Source organism: Aulonocara sp. 'chitande type north' Nkhata Bay, linkage group LG18 (assembly GCF_057382095.1).
Source record: "Aulonocara sp. 'chitande type north' Nkhata Bay isolate Kocher_YH1m ecotype deep benthic linkage group LG18, A_spYH_male_GT1.1, whole genome shotgun sequence".
Lineage (NCBI taxonomy): Eukaryota > Metazoa > Chordata > Actinopteri > Cichliformes > Cichlidae > Aulonocara > Aulonocara sp. 'chitande type north' Nkhata Bay.
In genome coordinates, this window is record NC_141361.1 from 31965193 (window position 1) to 31986187 (window position 20995).

The following is a 20995-nucleotide window of genomic DNA, read 5'->3' on the forward strand; positions in this document are numbered from 1 at the left end:
GGTAACTGGATGTTCAATCGGGTTAAATGCAAGGTTGATTGGATTATATCTGAAGATCGTATGCTATTCGTGGTAACTCTGCTAGACTCCAAATTGCTGCTCGTCCATGCGGGAGTATCTCAAAATTAAATGAAACCACTTAACACTTTTTCCCTAAAACGGACTGACATGGGACACATTAAAGTTGGATCGGAACCTGCTAATCAGTCTGAAGGTAAGTGTTTTTTTCACTTATTCGAGAGAAGTCCGAAATGCGTTCTTAGTACTGTTTGTTTTGACTTTTAAGCTACCCTACCAGGATATTTTCATTTAAAGACAAATTGTCAATATCTCTGAATGTGGAGACTCAAAAGACTAGTTAGGTAATTTGCCGATGGATTTATGAGACTTGATAGAAACTTGGACGTTTGCAACAGGTGAATCGGTGAACTACCGAGGTTGCGCCCAAATGCTTAAAGCTGTTAGCTGGTCAGTGTTTTCAGGTGTGCTTGTACTACCTGTACGGTGCGGAGTGCTGACTAAGTCATGTTAAACCCATTAAAGCGTCGAGCTCAAATATCTTTTCATTTTTGTGCACTGTTCTCTTGTTGGCACACATTTTCTGTTTATTGAAGCCTTTTGTGAATAATTTTGATCATGTAAAAACTGGGAATTGGTCCCTATTGACAATACTCTTATTTTTTGCATTGAATATGTCATTCAGGAAAGGTAATTGGTCACTGAAGTTTTTGCAACTGTGTATTTCTAAATTTTGTGGCTTCAGTGCACACAAATTTATATTGTTCAGTTTGCATGTTAAAAGCCTGCCAAGCACCCCAAGGCTGATTATGCTTGGTAAGAAGTCATTTATGACATAGAGCTGATTAGACCATATTAAAATTTCTGTTTGGCACAGGAGCTTTTCGTGGACACAGGTATCCAGTCTCTGTTTTGTTAGCTCAAATTTCTGTAATTTCCTTTATAAACCAAGGTTGTTGGACATGTGTCTCAGTGAATCCAGCAAAGTAACAATATCAAATTTCACATTACATATTACTGATCAACAGTAGTCTAGCTACACCAACAGCAGAAATACTGAAGTCAATACTGTAAAGTTTAACAGCAGCACAAACTATAAACTCCAAAATAACCATACAGTTGATTCACCTCCGGTACTTTAACTGGGCTGACTCTTTGTTAGGTGTGTTTAATGTGCAGAATAATTCCCAATTATATACAATTATAATATGTTAAAATGGACCTATGTACACAAGGCCATTAATAATTAACTGTACGTAGGTATTTGCTTTATGACTATCTAGACAGTGTGAAGAAGTGAAGTATTGAAATTATTTTATGTTGCATAATGACAACATGTTGCCCCTATACATTTAAGGACAAAGTTCAATGACCGCCACCTGCTGGATGGTGAGTGCAGAGGGGCGTGTAATTGTTGAGCTGGACAAAGAGAACACCTGTGCTGATGCAATGTCAGTCTTCTTTGGTTCATTCTATGTATTGAACCTGGAATACCAGGAGTCAGCGGGTGCAAGGTTTTTTGTAAGGATAAACCCTGAAGAGGGAACAAAATGTACCTCCAAGGTTGGGACAAGCAGGAAGACTGGGACCACTGTGAAGCGAAAGGTTGTTCACATTAACCCTCATGTCACAACTTTCCTCCAGTGGCTTACTGAATTTGAGTGGAGAACTTCAAATTAGGGAAATTAGTAAATTTCTTGTATAATTTAAGTGACCAATGTGTTGTTACCCATGTCTCCACAGATGATCCATGGCCCATGCTTTCTGGACATTTACACAAGACGAGCAACAATGAAGACAAGCTCTCTCGCCATCTTGCAAGACGCTGTCTCTGTCCAATAGGTTTTTTTGAGTGCAACAGTTTTGATTTTTTTCCCTTCTTTTACCCATCCATCCATCCATTCACTTCCGCTTATCCTTTTTCAGGGTCGCGGGGGGCGCCGGAGCCTATCCCAGCTGTCATAGGGCGAAAGGCGGGGTACACCCTGGACAGGTCGCCAGTCTGTCGCAGGGCCAACACACAGGGACAGACAACCATTCACACTCACATTCACTCGCACATTCACACCTAGTGGCAATTTGTATTATCCAATTAACCTATCCCCACAAGCTGCATGTCTTTGGACGGTGGGAGGAAGCCGGAGTACCCGGAGAGAACCCACGCAAACACGGGGAGAACATGCAAACTCCACACAGAAAGACCTGATGGTGGAATTGAACTCAGGACCTTCTTGCTGTGTGGCAACAGTGCTAACCTTCTTTTACCCGTTTGTTAAAAATTATTTCAGCTACTTACACTTTAATTGTCACATGTATTGGCTCACCCTACAAATCAATGAACTCAGTCCACAAAGCAAGATCAGGGTTCAGTGCAGGTCAGTCAAGTTCCTTCACACCACACACGCTCATCCATGTCCTTGTGGACCCTGTTTTGTGCAATGATTTGGTCGTGTGAGCCAGTATTTTGGACAAAGTGTATATAAAGGCAGACGTGTGGGGCTTGATATTATATCCATTACAATTCAGTTTGTTTGTATGGTGCCAACAAAATGAATGCCAAGGCACTTCACATTGTAGGTTTGAGACCCTACAAAATATAAGTAAGGAAACCCAACACTTGAGCATGTGTTGTCTGCCATGATATGGATATGACATAATATTGTTATTGTTTGTACAACCATCTGAGAAAATAATGGATTACATGGTTTAGTAAAAACAAGTGCTTCCTCAATGAAAATATGTTTTCAGTTCTTTTCAGTTTTTGATTTTGGAAATGTGTATTTCAGCAGGGAAGAATCAGAATTGAAATAAAGTGGTGTAAAGCACATGAATTATATTTTGTGTGTGTGTGTGTGTGTGTGTGTGTGTGTGTGTGTGTGTGTGTGTGTGTGTATCCATCCATCCAACTTTTTTGGAACCCTCCAGTCTCTTACAGTATGTTACTGTTAACTGAAATTACGGTAAATTACGACCTTTTAAAAGAGTAAATGACCGCCTGTTAGGACACGGTGTCCTCTAGCAGAGATGAATATTTTTGGTACTGATGATGCGTACCAACGGTAAGTTACTGGTTAATATATTGCAGGTTATTACCTTGCAGCGGGCTTACAGTGACATACCGTGAATAAACGGTAGTATACCAATTTATTAATCACAGTATGATGTTACTTTGTTGACGTAATTTACGACATAACGACATAACGGTATCTCACTGACATAACTGTCGCCAGTGAGATACCGTAAAAAAGGCTACGGTGCGTTACCATAATTTGTCCAAGAGTATTATACCACACCAGCAAAAAACGGTATCATCCTGCAGAAAGGTAAGCTACCGTAACACGGCGTCACGATATGACGCTGGCAGCAGTGACGCCAGTATGTTACCGTAAAGTGGCGATGAAAAGTCTAACGGTGCAGATACACGGAGTAATCAGAAAAGTTTAGCATGAATCTGGACATTAGATTTAAGATTTAAGTTTTAAGCTTATCAGATATCACTTGTTAGAAGCTCCTTACCGTTTGAATAAATCTCTTCTCAATCTGCTGTCCTCTTCTGCTTGCATCTTTTTTTTTTCATCTAACACTGACGTTATTTTTTCTCCGTGAAAAACACAGCAACTCATCTTATCCCGGGGTGCCAGGAAGTCGAGCTGCGGATCTCAGCAGAAAACTTTTCAAACTGATTGCAGGTTGATCCAGGTATACATTTGAAACAGGTTCTCCTCGGTGACGTGACAGTCGGAATGCATCTGCGTAACCATGGTTACAGGGGGACGCTTTGGAGCTCTGCTGTTCAGCAGCAAAATATTTCAGATCAATATGTAAATACTCCAACTCTAAAACCAAGTAATATAAATATGCTGCATATGTGTATAGTGCGTTCATGTGTGTGTGCGCTGCGTGGTGACGTAGGCGCGTGCATGTGTGCCCCGGTCACAGCTCCTTTCAGCATGGCCGGAGGTAAGTCACTGCCACGTTGCTCTCAGCTAATTAAAGTTTGTTCAGATCCCAAGCTGCAATGTGAATACAGCCAAACCGCCGCGTTTTTGTTTGTCATTAAGAGACTCATTCGGGATAAGTTTTGTGGAGGGCGGAGTTCACTAATATACGCTTATGAGTTTTAGCCGAGAACGCAGCTAAAATGCTAGCATGCTAAGTTAGCCTGATTGCTAGCGGCTACTCGCGGCAGTCTTTTTTTAACAGCATGCACTCTTTTTTCCTTCGTCAGGAGAGGTGTACTGGCAGTCGCGTGACACACACAGATCAGACACATATTTCTGTGTTGCAGGTATGGAGATGTTCTTATGTTTTGGAGATGCTGTCTTTCAGTCATTGTTTTTATAAGTACAGTGTTGTACTGCCTGTTAGATGGCGGTTATTAATATAATTGTACTGAAGTATAATGTTTGAACTATAAGTACCAGAATATTGGGTCCTGGTTATTGAATTGTATTTATCTGACTGTTTATTTGTTTTTGAATTATTTTGTTTATTGTTCTTATAAGTTGTTTTTGATGTTTTTTTCAGTGACATATTATTTATTTTGTGCTTTTTGTTTTTGAGAGCTTAAGTTAATGTTTTAAAACAATTTGTTGTATTTGATTCATTATATTATTGTAGTGTTAATGAAGCTGCAGACACAGCTGCTTTCAGCATGGCCGGAGGAGAGGTGTACTGGCAGTCGCGTGACACACACAGATCAGACACATGTTTCTGTGTTGCAGATGTGCAGTAAAGAGCCAAAGACCCAGTACTGTCAAATCAAATCAAATCAAATCACTTTTTATTGTCACATCACATGTGCAGGCACACTGGCACAGCACATGCGAGTGAAATTCTTGTGTGCGAGCCCCACAAGCAACAGAGATGTGCAAACACAACAACACAAACGAGCAAAATACAAGAATGGCCAACCTGAAACTAATAAATATATGTACAATATATAATAGTGTATGCATTTCTGGATGTGTATACTAAATATTTTTCTACGTGTGTGTGTGTGTGTGTGTATACACATTTTTACAAATTAAATAGTAAAAAAATAAAATAAAATAATAATAATAATAATAAAATATATAAAATATACAGAGTTGAATATGTGCAAAACAAGTGGCATTTATATACAGTGTGGAGTGCATAATGTTGAAGTTCCAGTAGTGAAGCTGAGGTGTCTATGACGTGTTCAGCAGTCTGATGGCCTGGTGGAAGAAGCTGTCTCTCAGTCTGCTGGTACGGGACCGGATGCTGCAGAACCTCCTTCCTGATGGAAGCAGTCTGAACAGTTTATGGCTGGGGTGACTGGAGTCCTTGATGATCCTCCCCGCTTTCCTCAGGCACCGCTTCCTGTAGATGTCTTGGAGGGAGGGAAGCTCACCTCCAATTATCCGTTCAGAGCACCGCACTACTCGCTGGAGAGCTTTGCAGTTGTAGGCGGTGCTGTTGCCATACCAGGTGGTGATGCATCCAGTGAGGATGCTCTCAATGGCACAGCGATAGAAGGTCCTGAGGATGCGGGGGCTCATGCCGAATCTTTTCAGTCTCCTGAGAAAGAAGAGGCGCTGCTGCGCCTTCTTCACTGTTTTGTTTGTGTGTACTGACCACGTAAGATCCTCAGCCAGGTGTACGCCAAGGAACCGGAAGCTGCTCACTCTCTCCACAGCAGCGCCGTTGATGGTGATGGGGGTGTGCACTTCTCTGCACCTCCGGAAGTCCACTATCAACTCCTTTGTCTTTGCGACGTTGAGGGTGAGATGGTTGTCTTGACACCAGTGGGTCAGGGCGCTGACCTCCTCCCTGTAAGCCGTCTCATCACCGTTGGTGATAAGACCCACCACTGTAGTGTCGTCCGCAAACTTCACAATGATGTTGGAGCTGTTAGTGGCTGTGCAGTCGTAGGTGTAGAGTGAGTATAGGAGAGGGCTCAGTACACACCCCTGTGGAGCACCAGTGTTCAGTGTGATGGGGGATGAGGTGATGCTGCCCAGTCTGACCACCTGGCGTCTGTCAGACAGGAAGCTAAGGATCCAGCTGTCTCCTGCCTCTTACTTTCACGCCAGAACACAACGCAAGAACAACAGGCGTAACACATGAACGGGTTACACATACTGAGGTGAGTTGTTGAGGATATGTCGAGCTGTTGATAAGCACGGCTGTTTCTGTGCTCTTATATACTGTTAGCCTGTTTTGCTGGCGTTAGTGAAGCTGTTTTCAACTGGATGTAAAATTGTTGAACTCTGATGATTAATGAATAAACTCTCGATGTGACGATGTGAGCATGTAATTGTAACCCTGTGTTCATTTAGTCGTTTGATACCGTTTAATATCCAGCACATCTATTGGGTGTTTTATAACATGCCCTGGAATCATTTTAAGTTTTACAATGCCGGTGATTTACGACTCTTTCGCGACAGTCAACTGTGGCGTAAACTCTGGCGGGTCTCAGAGCTAGCTTATGTGAGCCAGCAGTGACATCTATACATGCAGTAGCCTTAAAATACTGATTATTTATTCTCCTGCTAGGTAAGAATTTGTGTTTTATACGTTTATTGTCACATTGTGCGCCATGTTATTGTTTCGGTGAAATGAATTTCTACAATGGCGGACTTAGACAAAATAGTGTTACTGTTAATTTGACTCTCTGCAGTGTTTAAATGCTTACACATACACACACAGTTACTGTCCCGCCACACGTAGGACTCAGTTCTGCTTCTATGCCCCATCTTTGTTTACTCTGTCCCACCCAACAAGTGCATAAATAAGATGTTAAAAACGTCATCATCATATCAAACATGATCGATTTGGGGGGAGTTTGTTTGGCACATGCTGACTGCATCCTAATTATAACCAGAAGAGGAGGCGAGAGCAGAGAACGAGAGTGCAGCAGTTTGGTCAAAGGAACAGGTGAAGAAGAGGTGAGCATCCAAGAGACGAGCAAGAGGACAGTTTCAAAGCAGACATTATGGCACAATAAAAGCTGTAAGAGCAGAGATTTATTCATGTCTTTACTATTTTTCTTTAGCTTCTACTCCCGCTGCTTACAATAAATCCGAGATAAAGAACAAACAAGAACAACTCACATGGCATTGATTGTTTAGTTCAGTGTCACTCTGTGATTGTTTGACATTTCATATAAATGTGACTCTAAAATATAGTCAATAATATTAAAAAGCTGCTGTTACTGAGTGAAACTTGAAGGATTATGATAAACTTCAGTTCTTACTGAATCTGTAACATTGCTTTTTTTAAAAATTGTTAAATGACTTTTGTGTCACTGTGCACAGTGAAAAGCTCACCTGATGTAGTGGTGAGGCCATGTTCACCACTAGATGGAGACAACCTGGCACAGGTATTTTCTATACACTAAATTTCACACTGAAAAGCCTTGGTGGGAATTTTTGTTTCATAGAAAGTAAAGGAAAACATGTCTTGAGGTCTTTTTCCTGTGTTTTCAAAATTGTGTTTTTCACATACACATCAAAACTTCACACAGACAAACACACACAGAAAACAATAAAATATGTCAAATTGCATGCACGTCTCATTCATTTTCTGAGAATTTCAACACTTTTAGTTTTTATGGAAAATAACTTTGTCAGGTCAGTGAATAGCTGCCACATAAGTACAAATCTAAATCATACATGTGTATTATAGAAAAAAGCACAAACCGTTGTGCTGTTAGTTCATAATAAATGGGTAGGGGTGCATAGTCAGTAAAAGTCACCAAGGCTCTGCAGAGCTCCAAACCTGCTCTTCCACAGACAGAAGCATCAAAAATGTGCGCTGGGAGCTTCATGGCATGGATTTCTACAGCCAACTAAATCTATATGTGTGTGGCCAAGAACCTTAGTCCATGTAGGGCATCTTAGCACAGTTTACTTGTGTCAGCTAGTGGGAGGGCAGAGAGCGCAGCCTTTACATTGTTTTATTGTAGAGTGACAGGAACTGCCTATGAGCTTCTAATCAAGCAGAAGTGTTGACGGAAAATCTATCAAAGGAAATACATTGATGAAAATCAAAGAAGAGAAATATTTATGTGATGTTCCATTTTCCTGAGAGCTGATTGGCTGTGATGACTCCTTCAAGTACTACATGCTACTTTGTCCTGCTAGTTAAGCCTGCTGTCTGTTCTCAGGCCTCCTCCTGCTTCACTGCCATATATCCATCACCAGAGGGCTCCACTGACCTGCCTGCTGACATCAGACCACACCCCTGTGTCATGTGACCTGGCAGGAGTAGCAAAGCTGGACTCAGACCTGGCCCAGGCAAGTTCAAAGGCAGCTGTGGTAGAGAGAGTATATGGGCTCAAATTGTGGTCATAAATATTTTGTACTTGTAAATCAGGATTTGTGTGTGTATGGGATCAGAACAATGCCACCTTGACATGAAACCGAAAAAAATATTGAAACTGAAAAAAATGTACAACGCGGCTGCGGTCATTGGTCATTATTTTCCTGTATGAATCGCTGTTACAGTAAAAAATGTCACTTGCATATATCATATAGGAGACACACACATTGATATACACTAAATAGTCATTTCATTTCTCTTTTTTTGTGTTGCCAATTTTTCGCGGGACACGCAATCGTGTTCTCTGATTGGATAGTTAAATTTGTGATTGACATGACATTGGCCAATCAGATGAGAGGAAGAAAAATAGGGTCAAAATTCGTACTTGTAACTTGAAAGTTTAGTGCAGACTTTCACACATATTTTTTGGATAAGTCCACACACAAATCTTTTTTACACACACAAATCCTGATTTACAAGTACAAAATATTTATGACCACAATTGAGCCCATAGTAGTAAAGCACTGGAAGGATGAGGTGGAAACAGGAAGTGTGTAGATACAGTGGACTTGGCATCCTCCATCTGCCTCCATGCTCTCTTTACTGGTCTTCTAAAAACTTCTCCTGTAGCTGTTTAAATGTTTAGGATAGCATTTAGAATTCAACGTTTGTCATTACACATGTCTAAATACAGGGTAACAAAATACAGTTTGCATCTAATCAGTAAGTGCAATAAGAGCAGATTATGTATAAGTTCAGTAGAGAGCAGATATACAGATGTACTGTTGTATACATATGTACAGATATACAGATGGTGTAGCATACAGATGTTCTGTATTGCTGTACAGATGGGCAGATATACAGGTGTACTGTGAACAAATATACAGATGTGCTACATATATGCAGATGTATCGGTGTGAGGTAAACAGATCTACAGAGTGCTATGAATATATCTACAGCAGTGGAAGCGTAGCTCTCTGAACAGACTGTAACAGTGAACAGTGTAGGCACTATAACAGAGACTCTGTCAGTGTCGTAAAACTATAGCAGTAACCAATGTGAGCATGTGGTGAATGTTGTTACGATCCAATGTTGTCAGTGTTTTGTGTTAGGCGTGACTGTTATGTGTTTCCTGTTTTACTTTGAAGGTCTGTCTTATCTCAGTGTGTTCAGGTTACGCTTCCTTGTCTCGTCAGTTCTGATTTGCCCCAGCTGTGTTTCCCTCCTGTTGTCCGTTCCCTGATTGCTCCCTCTATGTATTTAAGCCCTGTGTTTCATTTTGTCATGCGTCGTGATCATTGTGGTGTTGGTATCGTAGTTTTGTATATAGCTGTAAATAGATTTGTAAAGTAGCAATTAAGTATTTTTTTTTCCACCTTGTATTTTTTCCACCTTTTTTCCACCACTCTCCCAAACACGTCACTATAAGACTGGACTCTCACACACGTCACCACACGCACCACCACACATTTCCTATAATTCTATAATTCCTATAATTTATAATCCTTATCTTTATAATCTCTTCTGCTATTTGCACATTCTTTACTGTAAATTCCTAAGTTAATTTGTACATTTTTGTAGTAAATTGTAAATATTGTAAAACTTTTCTTCTGTCATCTAATGGTCGGGCATTGTACAGCTACAAGCATTTCACCCCCATGTCATACTGTGTATGGTTGTGTGTGTGTGACAAATAAAATTTGAATTTGATTTATATATTGTTCACTGCAGCAGCCTAGTAGGCGTGAGAAGCCATTTTTGTTGATTAAGTTTTCTCCTGTTTTTCATGTAGCGAGTTAGGTAAGTGAATTGTCTTTTGTTTGGTTTTTCATTTTGGGTAGGAAAGCGTAGGGACCATTAGGGAGTTTTGTTTATTTTCGGCACTGCTCACTGCTGAAGCAAATAAATGGCTGCTTAGCATTTTAAAAGATACTATTGTTTGGGTTCTTGTTTTGGGTGGAGTGTGGTGGGCCAATGTTGTGTTGCGTTCAAGACACGCCTAGACTTAGAACGTAACAATGTTGAGAATGAAATCATGGTCACTGGGAGGAGGAGTGTAGAAGGGTTCAGTGAGTGTGGATGGAAAGGTTCAGCGGGGGCTGAGTTCAGTAGGGTGACAGCTGTGGGGGAGGAGCTGTTCCTAAACCTGCTGGTTTTAGTCTGAAGGCTCCTGTAGCACCTTCTGGGGGGGAGGAGCTGGAAGAGTTTATTGGCAGGATGAGAGGAGTCCCTGAGAATGATGCGTGCTCGGCATAGACATCTCTTCTTGTGGACATCCTCAATGGCAGGAAGTGGAGGCCCTGTGGTGAAAACTGCCCAACCCGCTGCAGTGCCTTGTGGCCAGCAACAGTTCCCATACCAGAGTGTGACACAGTTGGTCAGGATGCTCTCTATCACATAGTGGTAGAAGTTAACCAGTATGTCAGTAGACAGGTGGTTCTTCTTCAGTGTCCTCAAGGAAAAAAAGGCGCTGATGGGCCTTCTTGACCAGGCTGGAGGTGTCAGTTGACCAGGACAGATTCTCAGAGATGTGGGTCCCCAAGAACTTGAAGCTGGAGACCCATTCAACAGCTGTGCCATTTATGTAGATGGGGACATGGGGGTCTCTGTTCTCCCTCCTGAAGTCCACAATGAGCTCTTTGGTTTTGCTGGTATTCAGGAGCAGGTTATTGTCAGCACCACACAGCTAGGTGCTTTACTCTTCCCTGTAGCAGACTCATCATTGTCTCTGATGAGACAGTCACCGCGGTGTCATCTGCAGACTGGATGATGGAGTTGGATCCGGACCGAGGTCTGCAGTCATAGAGGAACGGGCTCAGCACACAGCCCTGTGGAGTGCCAGTGTTGAGTGTGATGGTGGTAGAGCAGTTATAGCCTGACCTTACATGCCAGGGTCTGTTGGTCAGAAAGTCCATGATCCAGGTACAGATAATAATAATAATAATAATAATAATAATAATAATAATAATAATAATAATAATGGATTACATTTATATAGCGTCTTGTCTAAGGACACAACGACCAGGGGGATCAAACCGGCAACCTTCCAGTTATAGATGAGCTTCCCAATCCCCTGAACCATGGTCGCCTGGAGTTGCTGAGTCCAAAATCCACAAGTTTGGTGATCAGCTTGGAGGGAATGCCTGTACTGAATGCTGAGCTGAAGTCAACAAACAGCATTCTTACATAAGTATTGCATAAATATCTGAGTACACGTTGCAAGAAACTGCATTCCCAGATCACATCCACTGTGTGCTGGAAAATTTGCAACGATTCTACAAAAAAGTTCCACGTGGTGGGTTTTTTTTTCTTCCTACTGGTGATGATCCAGTGGAGCTCCAGTCACTCCAGGCTCCCTTGTGGTTCCACAAAACAAACAAACTCGTGTGTCCATGACTGATACTCCTGCTTCACTTCTGTATGAATTGATCTTTTCATCACGGTTCACTTTGGACAAGCAGGGCCCTATTTCAGGAAGCCGGTTTAGAAAACTCAGAGTGAAAAACGATACTCAGGGTTGAGTAACCCCGAACTGTCCAACTCGGAATATTCGGTTTCAGAAAGGCTGATAACAATTAGTTCAATCAACGCGGAGTTGCTTTAACCCCAAGTTAAGCGCGCGCACGAGGATACATAAAGCCCTGATTAGTGGAGCACAGATTAAGCGAGTCACCATGGAGACGGAGGGAAAGAAGGCGCGGTCAATGTATTTTACAGCGCTTCAGGCCGAAATTCTGATGGCAGTATATGCTGATAACATGCAAATTTTGCGGGAAAAAAGTAACACAGCCTCAGCTGCAAAAGAAAGGGAGCATGCACGGCAAAACAAAGCCGACAGAGTCAATGCATGAGTGTTAATTTAAACATTGATCTAGGGATTTCCACCCATTTAACACGTTATCTTATTATATTTCATTATATTTTATTTTATTTTTTATTTCATACATTTTATTTTGTGATGTGATTTGAGCGCAGGTGCAACCCAACAGGCCCCAAACGTTCCTGGCAGCAAGTAAAGATGAAATATAAAAATATAGTCCAAACAGGTGAGGTGTAATTGTATTATGAGCCATAGTGCTTGGTCTGTTTGTAAATCAATTGCAGTTAGAGGCTACATTAACTTCCCCTCTGTAAGCACTTATTGAAATTATCTGAGCACATTACAAGTACATATTTGCTTACTCTGTATGCTCAAATGTGACCTGTTATAGCCAACAGAAAAAAAAGCGGAGGCCCGAAAAACAGGTGGAGGTCCTCCACCACCACCACTTACAGAGGCTGAGCAGTTGGCTTCCACATTTGTGATAATGTTGGCAGCATCACATATGATCTTCACAGTGCAGAGAACACAAATTAGCATCCATTACTATAATGAAATAATCTGTTAGTTTGAAATGCTACAGGGAACTATGTACCTGTACATTAATGCTGTGGAAAGACTTCCTGTTCACATAGTCTCCTTCATTTACTGAAGGAGCAATGATTGGAATGTGAGTGCCATCTATACAGCCAATCACGCCTGGGAACCGTGAGAATAAATGTAAAATTTAAGTAGTAGTTCAAGTGTCACCACATCATGTATTAAGTTTTGTTCATCCTGCTACCTGCAATTTTGTGGCATCCCTCTTTGATAAATCTTGTGGGTCTATGACCGGGGAACACCACAAACGAGTACAGGAGACGTTTCAGTGCAACTGTAACATTCCTGACTGCCCGACAGACGGTAGCCTTGGAAACGTGCTCAGCGTCACCAATATTATACAGAAAGCTCCCGTTTGCAAAAAACCGAAGTGCGATACAAATAATATGTACAGAACTGAGAGAATGTCCGCGATGTGTCACATGAGCAATATTAGGCCTGAGGATGTTATCCAAATAACTTATTGATTGTGCTGAGAAACGGTAACGTTCACACAGGAAATCATCAGGAAATGATAAAATGTCCGAACGCGCTCTAATCACTCTCTCCCGGCGGAGAGCTCTGCGGAGAATTTGGGCTTCAACATCTACTGGCTCTTCAAGGAAGGAGCACGCCATGTCTGACACTTCCTACAGTCAGGTTTCTGACAAAGAGGCGGAGAACGTCAGGGTTAGTTGAAGTAAACCTGCTAGGGGGCAGGTTAGCTTCACGGAGTGTGTCGTCATAGTAACTCACTCAGAATTAATCTAAACTCGCTTTGTGAAACCGAAAACCCAGAGTTTTCGTTAACTCAGGGTTTACTTACTCAGAGTTTGCACTAAACCGGCTTCCTGAAATAGGGCCCAGGAAACAGAGGTGACGCTGACTTGTGGCTTTGCAGGAGGATTCCCTTTAACAACAGGAGCATGCACACAGTTTGTTTTAGGCCACCATGAATAGCTCACATTGTAAATCACAAAGAGCCAGTATATGATACTGTAGCTTCCACTCACTGTGACGGGATGGCTCGTAGGTGATTACACTCTGCTTCATTTGGTTCCAGTTCAGATTAAGGGACAACACATGAAAAGACAGAAACTGGAAACAAATGTTAGAAAAATATTTACTGTTAGAAAACATTCAGTGAAAACAAAATTGATTTTTCTGTTTGGCTTCAAATCTGAGTCTCCAAAAGCCAGTCAGACAGTAGAGTTGGTATAAACAGAGAGAGGAGATGAATCTTTTTTTTTAGACAGAGGAAGGAAAATATTTAGATTCACTTAAAAGGATAATTCTCTATTTTTAGCACTTTCCACTTTCACTTTCTTGCCATTGAACCATAATTAGCTTTAATTTCACTTCAAATACACGAACACAGAAAAGTAAAAGTGTGATTCTACCAAAGGTAAAACCTAAAATATAGCATTTTGAAAGAGTTCAAGGAGTTCAAATATTTGCTGGTCACTGCATTTTTGTGCGTGCAGAATTGCTAGTTTGTTGCAGAGCATGGTTCGAGGTTTTGGAGAAGCGAGGGGAGACAGCCACCGGAAGACACCTGGCGCGGAGGCGAATAAGATGCTCTTTTGAACTTTTTTTAAAATCGTTAATGAAACTTTTTTGGTTGTGAAACCTACGTATCTATTGTATCTGTTTGACGTTGAAGGGGCGTCATTAAATTTAAGCCCTAATGGTATAAAACATCTGCTCGTGCATTGTTAGTTAGAGATCGATGCTGTCTGCGTACAGCGGTCGTCTCTCCACGCGTGTCATTAAAATCATCATTTGACTTCACCCGGCCGGATCAGTGTTGTTATTTTTTTGGATTACCTCCTGTATCCCTCCTTGATATTTGAACCCTAACACTGCTGTATATGTGCTGGATTATTTGGACTACATTGCATTGTACAGTTAAACTATGATTGTATCTGTGGGGCTTAAAAACAATGACATGTGTGCACACACAGTGGATTCATTTTCACTTCTTTAGGGCTGGTCTGGAAACATTAACTGGCTCTAGATGACAGAAAGCGCTGCAAGGGCAGAAAAAACAGTATTAATCCCTTTTTGGTGCACATTATGACAGCTGGGATTCATGTATTGTGCATGTGTTGAGGTTTTCTCTTTGTGACTGAGGTCCTTACTGGCGGTGGGATTTGTATTGAGCGTGCAGTGCAGAGTGATCAGACACATATGTGCTGTTCCACAAACGGGATGTTTTTATTGTAGTCACTGTAGCAAGTGAGATCATTGAGAAATAAACCAGGAGAGATCAAACCACAGATCTTAAGTCCATGATACAATCTGAAGGAAGAGACAAGGCTCACTGTGTGGAAGGCTGAGATACTCGTCACTTCTGCAGATGAGCAGCAGAGATAGTTCAACAGGCCACAGAGTATTTTCCCAAAAGTCTCGGGGATCATTGAGATGTTTTCTGGCAAAACTGAGAGCAGCCTTTGTTCATTTTGCTCAGCAGGGGTTTCCATCTTAGAGTGGGGGAACCCTAAAATCAGCTGTAGTGGCTCTTTACACAAATCAACAAGATGCAAGCAGGTATTTCATGAACTGTCCTGGCTGATTTCCACCCTCTACACTGACAGGACGCTGTTTACACAGTCTTTTTTTTCTATATTTAAGCATCACCAGCTGAAATTCATATCCATCTCTGTTACACTTGATGTAACAGACCACGAGCACCACAGCCATTGTGCATCAGTCACACGCAGTTCTTTACTGTAAACTAACCTGATTATCCTGCACTAACCTGCAGAGGATTTTCATGTGCTCTTTAAATAACACAGTTGGTTTGCTTTGCAGCGTGTTTCACAATATGAGAACATGAGGAAATCCATGCAAGCTTTAAATTTGCATCAAGCAGTCCTGAGCAGTCCATACCTTTAAATATAAGCTCTCCTCTTCCTGTCCTGTATTCTTTCTCCATCTCTGAGTGAAGTTATCTCAAACTCGTTTCTGTCTCTGTGAAATACAGCAGCTTTTAGCTGCAACACACTGTGAAACAAACTGCACAAAAACAGTTTGTGTGTTTGCTGATGTTTGTTGAGCTGTGTTAAGGGTTCAATATTTAGGAGGAGAGTAAAAACAACCATGGTCCAGAAGAGCTTGGTCAAACAATTGATTTTAATGACCACACGCAGCGTGGTGAGATGTACACTGCAAAACATCAGCTGTAGATCTCCGCCCAAAAAGACACTTCAGATTGCTTTTGATTCATCAGGGTTAACGCCCCCTCATGCGTCATCAGATACAATACATGCATACGTCAAATCAAAACCACAATGACTTTTAACACAGTTTGAAAAGAACATCGCCTCGTCTCCATGCCAGGTCCATCTTCTGACTCTCGCTTCTCCAAAACCTCGGGCCATGCTCTGCAACAAACTAGCAATTCTGCACGCACAAAAATGCCGTTGCAAGAAAATATATCTGAACTCTCACCTAGAACATAAGCCTACCTACAGTGTGTGCAGGTGTGTGTGTGTGTGTGTGTGTGTGTGTGTGTGTGTGTGTGTGTGCGTGCGTGTGTGTGTGTGTGTGTGTGTGCGTGTGTGCGCGTGTGTGTGTGTGTGTGTGTGTGTGTGTGTGTGTGTGTGTGTGTGGCTCGACCTCACACGAACTTTGTCTTATGAGAAGAGAGGCCAATTCTCATGTGCATAATAACCTAATCAAAAGATATAAATGAATAAAAGACAATAATGAATAACCTGGTTATTCAAATAGCAATTCAAATTTCCCACGTGTGGGACTAATAAAGGTTATCTTATCTTATCTTATCTTAGCATCCACACAGCTCCTCAAAGTCACTTTCACTTTGACAAGCACGCTCTGCAAAAGCCTGTGCTTCCTGTCTACTTTAACACAGAGTGTACTCAGAGTTAGGCCTTTCTTTTATAATGCAACAGAATCAGCACATACACATTTAAGATTATAACAAGCATTCAAAAGCATTTAAGATTATAGATTTAACTCAACAGTTTAACGTGGTTATAACTGCACCTGTAATAAAGGCTAATTGGCTACCAATATGTTTAAACATCTGAATACAATATCAATGCTGTAGATTATGTTATTAATGTCATTACTGCAATGGTAATGATGATGACCATGAACCATAGCAGTGAAATAATTTCCCTGATCTCCACAGCTGATAGAAACGTTGCATTTGAAATTACCTGCCACGACATGTTACTCCCTTTATGCTTGATCGTCTTCTGTAGGGCTCATTAGATGCTGAAGTACCGCGGCCACAACTTATGGACACCTGCAGTCGTTCCAGAGCTGTGCCAAAAAATCAAAACCACACAGCGGCCCACTTGGACCCTTTACTATGGCACACGTCATCTCTTTTTATGTGACGTCCCCTGGTGATTATTTTAAATGAAGGCTCAGAGTGACAGAAACAATAACTCCCTGTAAATTTGTTGAACCAAAAGTAACGAGAAAATGTAAGAAGTTTCAAAATAGGGCGGCTGTGGCTCACTGTACAGGGAGTGCAGAATTATTAGGCAAGTTGTATTTTTGAGGAATAATTTTATTATTGAACAACAACCATGTTCTCAATGAACCCAAAAAACTCATTAATATCAAAGCTGAATGTTTTTGGAAGTAGTTTTTAGTTTGTTTTTAGTTTTAGCTATTTTAGGGGGATATCTGTGTGTGCAGGTGACTATTACTGTGCAGAATTATTAGGCAACTTAACAAAAAACAAATATATACCCATTTCAATGATTTCTTTTTACCAGTGAAACCAATATAACATCTCCACATTCACAAATATACATTTCTGACATTCAAAAACAAAACAAAAACAAATCAGCGACCAATATAGCCACCTTTCTTTGCAAGGACGCTCAAAAGCCTGCCATCCATGGATTCTGTCAGTGTTTTGATCTGTTCACCATCAACATTGCGTGCAGCAGCAACCACAGCCTCCCAGACACTGTTCAGAGAGGTGTACTGTTTTCCCTCCTTGTAAATCTCACATTTGATGATGGACCACAGGTTCTCAATGGGGTTCAGATCAGGTGAACAAGGTGGCCATGTCATTAGTTTTTCTTCTTTTATACCCTTTCTTGCCAGCCACGCTGTGGAGTACTTGGACGCGTGTGATGGAGCATTGTCCTGCATGAAAATCATGTTTTTCTTGAAGGATGCAGACTTCTTAGATGAATCTAAGATGGCGCTGGAGTGACGGCAGCCTTTCCAAGTAGCTCTGCAACACCGCACCTTTTTTATTAACTTTAACTTTTTTAGACTAGGCTTTTCAAACTTTTTTTCACCTTCCTCTACTTATACCTCTTAGATATAGCGATACAAGATGGATAATGCACTTTTCAAAACTTCTGGAACCAGCTCCTTCATCTATTCGAGAGCGGAGCTGCTGGCACTAAAAACAAAGGGACAGACCGGCATGCGACACAACATCCCGGCCGAGCTAAAGAGGAGCTACAGAGGCTGCAAAGCTGGAGCGAGGAGAGCGGATCACCGGAGGTGATTCAAACCATCAATCCCGACAGTGATCATGGGCAACGTGAACTCGTTACAGAATAAGATTGACGAACTGTGCGCTCTGAACAACCACAGACTATACCGTGAGTGCAGCTTGTTTATCTTCACGGAGACGTGGCTAACCGAGCTAACGCCGCAGGCTAACGTAGACCTATGTGGTTTCACATCCGTGAGAGCCGATAGGGACACGCAGGCCAGCGGAAAAAGCAGAGGTGGGGGACTCATTGTCTACGTTAACAACAGATACTGTAACCCTGGACACGTCTCCGTTAAAGTTTCGGTATGCCGTCCGGACCTGGAGCTGCTAGCTGTTAGCTTGCGGCCATATTATCTACCTCGGGAGTTCAGTCATGTGATCTGTGTGTGTGTTTACATCCCTCCGAGGGCCGACGCAACAGCTGCCTGTGAGAAAATACACACAGTCACAGCAAGACTTCAGACACAAAACCCCGAGGCTTTCATTATTATATCTGGAGACTTTAACCATGCCACACTGGACTCTACTCTGGCTGCTTTTCACCAGTTTGTGAATTGTCCCACAAGGAGCAACAGGACAATTGACCTACTGTATGCTAATGTGAGAGATGCATACAGAGCCACCCCCCTCCCCCCACTAGGGAAGTCAGACCACAACCTGGTTTACCTACAGCCACAATACACACCCCTCGTCCAAAGGCAGCCTGTCACAACGCGCTCCATCCGGAGATGGACCCCAGAAAAGGAGGATGCTCTGAGGGACTGTTATGACACCACAGACTGGGATGTGCTCCTGAGCCCACATGGTGAGGACATAGAGGGGGCGACACACTGTCTTACAGACTACCTCAACTTTTGTGTGGACACGGTCGCCCCTGCTAAGACGGTACGGTGTTATCCTAATAACAAACCGTGGGTAACACAGGAAGTCAAAGCTGTCCTCAACATGAAGAAGAAGGCTTTCAGGAGCAAAGTGAAGGAGGAGATGAAAGCAGCACAGCGGGAGGTGAAACGCTGCCTGAGGGAAGCAAAGGACACCTACAGGAGGAAGGTGGAGCAGAAGTTGGAGAGGAACAATATGAGGGAGGTCTGGAATGGTGTGAAAACCATCACAGGCCACAACACCAAGAAAAGCACAGTGGGGGGGACTGTGGAGAAGGCAAACGAACTCAACAACTTCTTCAACAGGTTTGACCAGCCCACAACCCCCCCACCCTCACCCTCACCTTCACTACAGAGTCCAATCCCCACTCTCCTACCTCCCTCGCTTCCCCCCCTTCCTGACACCATGACACCCCCCTCCTCCAATCCCTCTCTCAGCAGCAAGACATCTCCCCCCCTCCCCTCCTCCCAAACATCTCCCAGTGTCACAGTGGATCAGGTCAGGAGGCAACTGAGGAAGCTTCGCCCCAGAAAGGCAGCAGGCCCAGACAAGGTGTGTCCTAGGATGCTAAAGGCATGTGCTGCTGAACTTGGGGAGCCGCTACAACGAGTCTTCAACCTCAGTCTGCGACTGGGGAGAGTGCCCACCCTATGGAAGACGTCCTGTATCGTCCCGGTCCCCAAAAAGAACCGGCCCAATGAGCTGAATGACTTCCGACCGGTGGCACTGACGTCACATCTTATGAAGACTCTAGAGCGGCTCTTCCTCAACCTCCTCCGACCACAGGTACAACATGCCCAGGACCCACTACAGTTTGCATACAAGGCGGGTGTCGGAGTGGAGGATGCCATCCTGTACCTCCTACACAGAGCCCACTCACACCTGGATGGGGGAAAAGGCACGGTCAGGATCCTGTTTCTTGACTTTTCCAGTGCCTTTAATACCATCCGGCCCTGTATGCTTCAGGAAAAACTGAACAGGATGGAGGTGGACCCCTGCCTGGTGGCTTGGATCTCCGACTACCTCACCGACAGACCACAGTACGTCAGGCTGAAGGACATCACGTCTGACACAGTGGTCAGCAGCACAGGAGCACCACAGGGAACTGTGCTGTCCCCTCTTCTCTTCACCCTGTACACCTCTGACTTCTGCTACAACTCTGAATTATGCCACATTCAGAAGTTTGCAGATGACACGGCCATCATGGGGTGTATCTGGGATGATCAGGAAGAGGAGTACAGAAGTCTGGTGAGGAACTTTGTCGCATGGAGTCACACAAACCACCTGCAACTCAACACCTCAAAGACTAAGGAACTGGTTGTGGACTTCGGGAGGTCCAGAGAAGGTCCACTACCGGTTCAGATAGAGGGGGAGGAGGTGGAGGTGGTCAACAAAACAAGTACAAGTACCTCGGGCTGTGGGTGGACAATAAACTGGACTGGTCATGCAACACAGAGCACCTGTATAAAAAAGCCCAAAGCCGACTGTACTTCCTCAGGAGGCTGAGGTCTTTTAACATCTGCAGGAAGCTCCTGAGGATGTTTTACCAGTCGGTGGTTGCTGGAGTACTTTTCTATGCTGTGGTGTGCTGGGGGAGCAGCACAGCAAAGAGGGACTCATCCAGGCTGGAGAAACTGATCAGGAGGGCTAGCTCTGTGGTCGGCATGAAGCTGGACACTCTGGTGACAGTGGCAGAGAAAAGGACATTAAAGAAACTGCTGGACATTATGGACAATGCTGGGCATCCTCTGCACACGGCCATTAACAATCAGAAGAGTCTGTTCAGTGACAGGTTGCTTCTCCCAAAGACAAGAACTAACAGACTTAAAAACTCCTTTGTCCCACACGCCATCAAACTGTTTAACTCCTCTCTGGAGGGGAGAGGGAGGGGAAACAGGAGGACAAAGGAG

General features: G+C 42.9%; 1 protein-coding gene across 5 annotated transcripts; it reads left to right on the plus strand.

Annotated features, from left to right (window-relative positions):
• The first annotated feature begins 3800 nt into the window (after positions 1 to 3800).
• On the plus strand, positions 3801 to 11547 carry LOC147309000 (uncharacterized). Of its 5 annotated transcripts, XM_086272602.1 has the most exons (4): positions 3801 to 6127; positions 6866 to 6993; positions 7299 to 7363; positions 8150 to 11547. In XM_086272602.1, the coding sequence occupies exons 1-4, from the start codon at positions 6105 to 6107 to the stop codon at positions 8237 to 8239; spliced, it is 306 nt and encodes a 101-aa protein (XP_086128728.1). In that variant the 5' UTR covers positions 3801 to 6104; the 3' UTR covers positions 8240 to 11547. The 5 variants fall into 5 exon arrangements, 1 of the variants encoding a protein (XP_086128728.1); XR_015126137.1 differs by having other exon boundaries at positions 3801 to 4306; positions 5205 to 7363; positions 8150 to 8227; XR_015126138.1 differs by having other exon boundaries at positions 3801 to 3978; positions 4247 to 7363; positions 8150 to 8227.
• The last annotated feature ends 9448 nt before the right edge of the window (positions 11548 to 20995 follow it).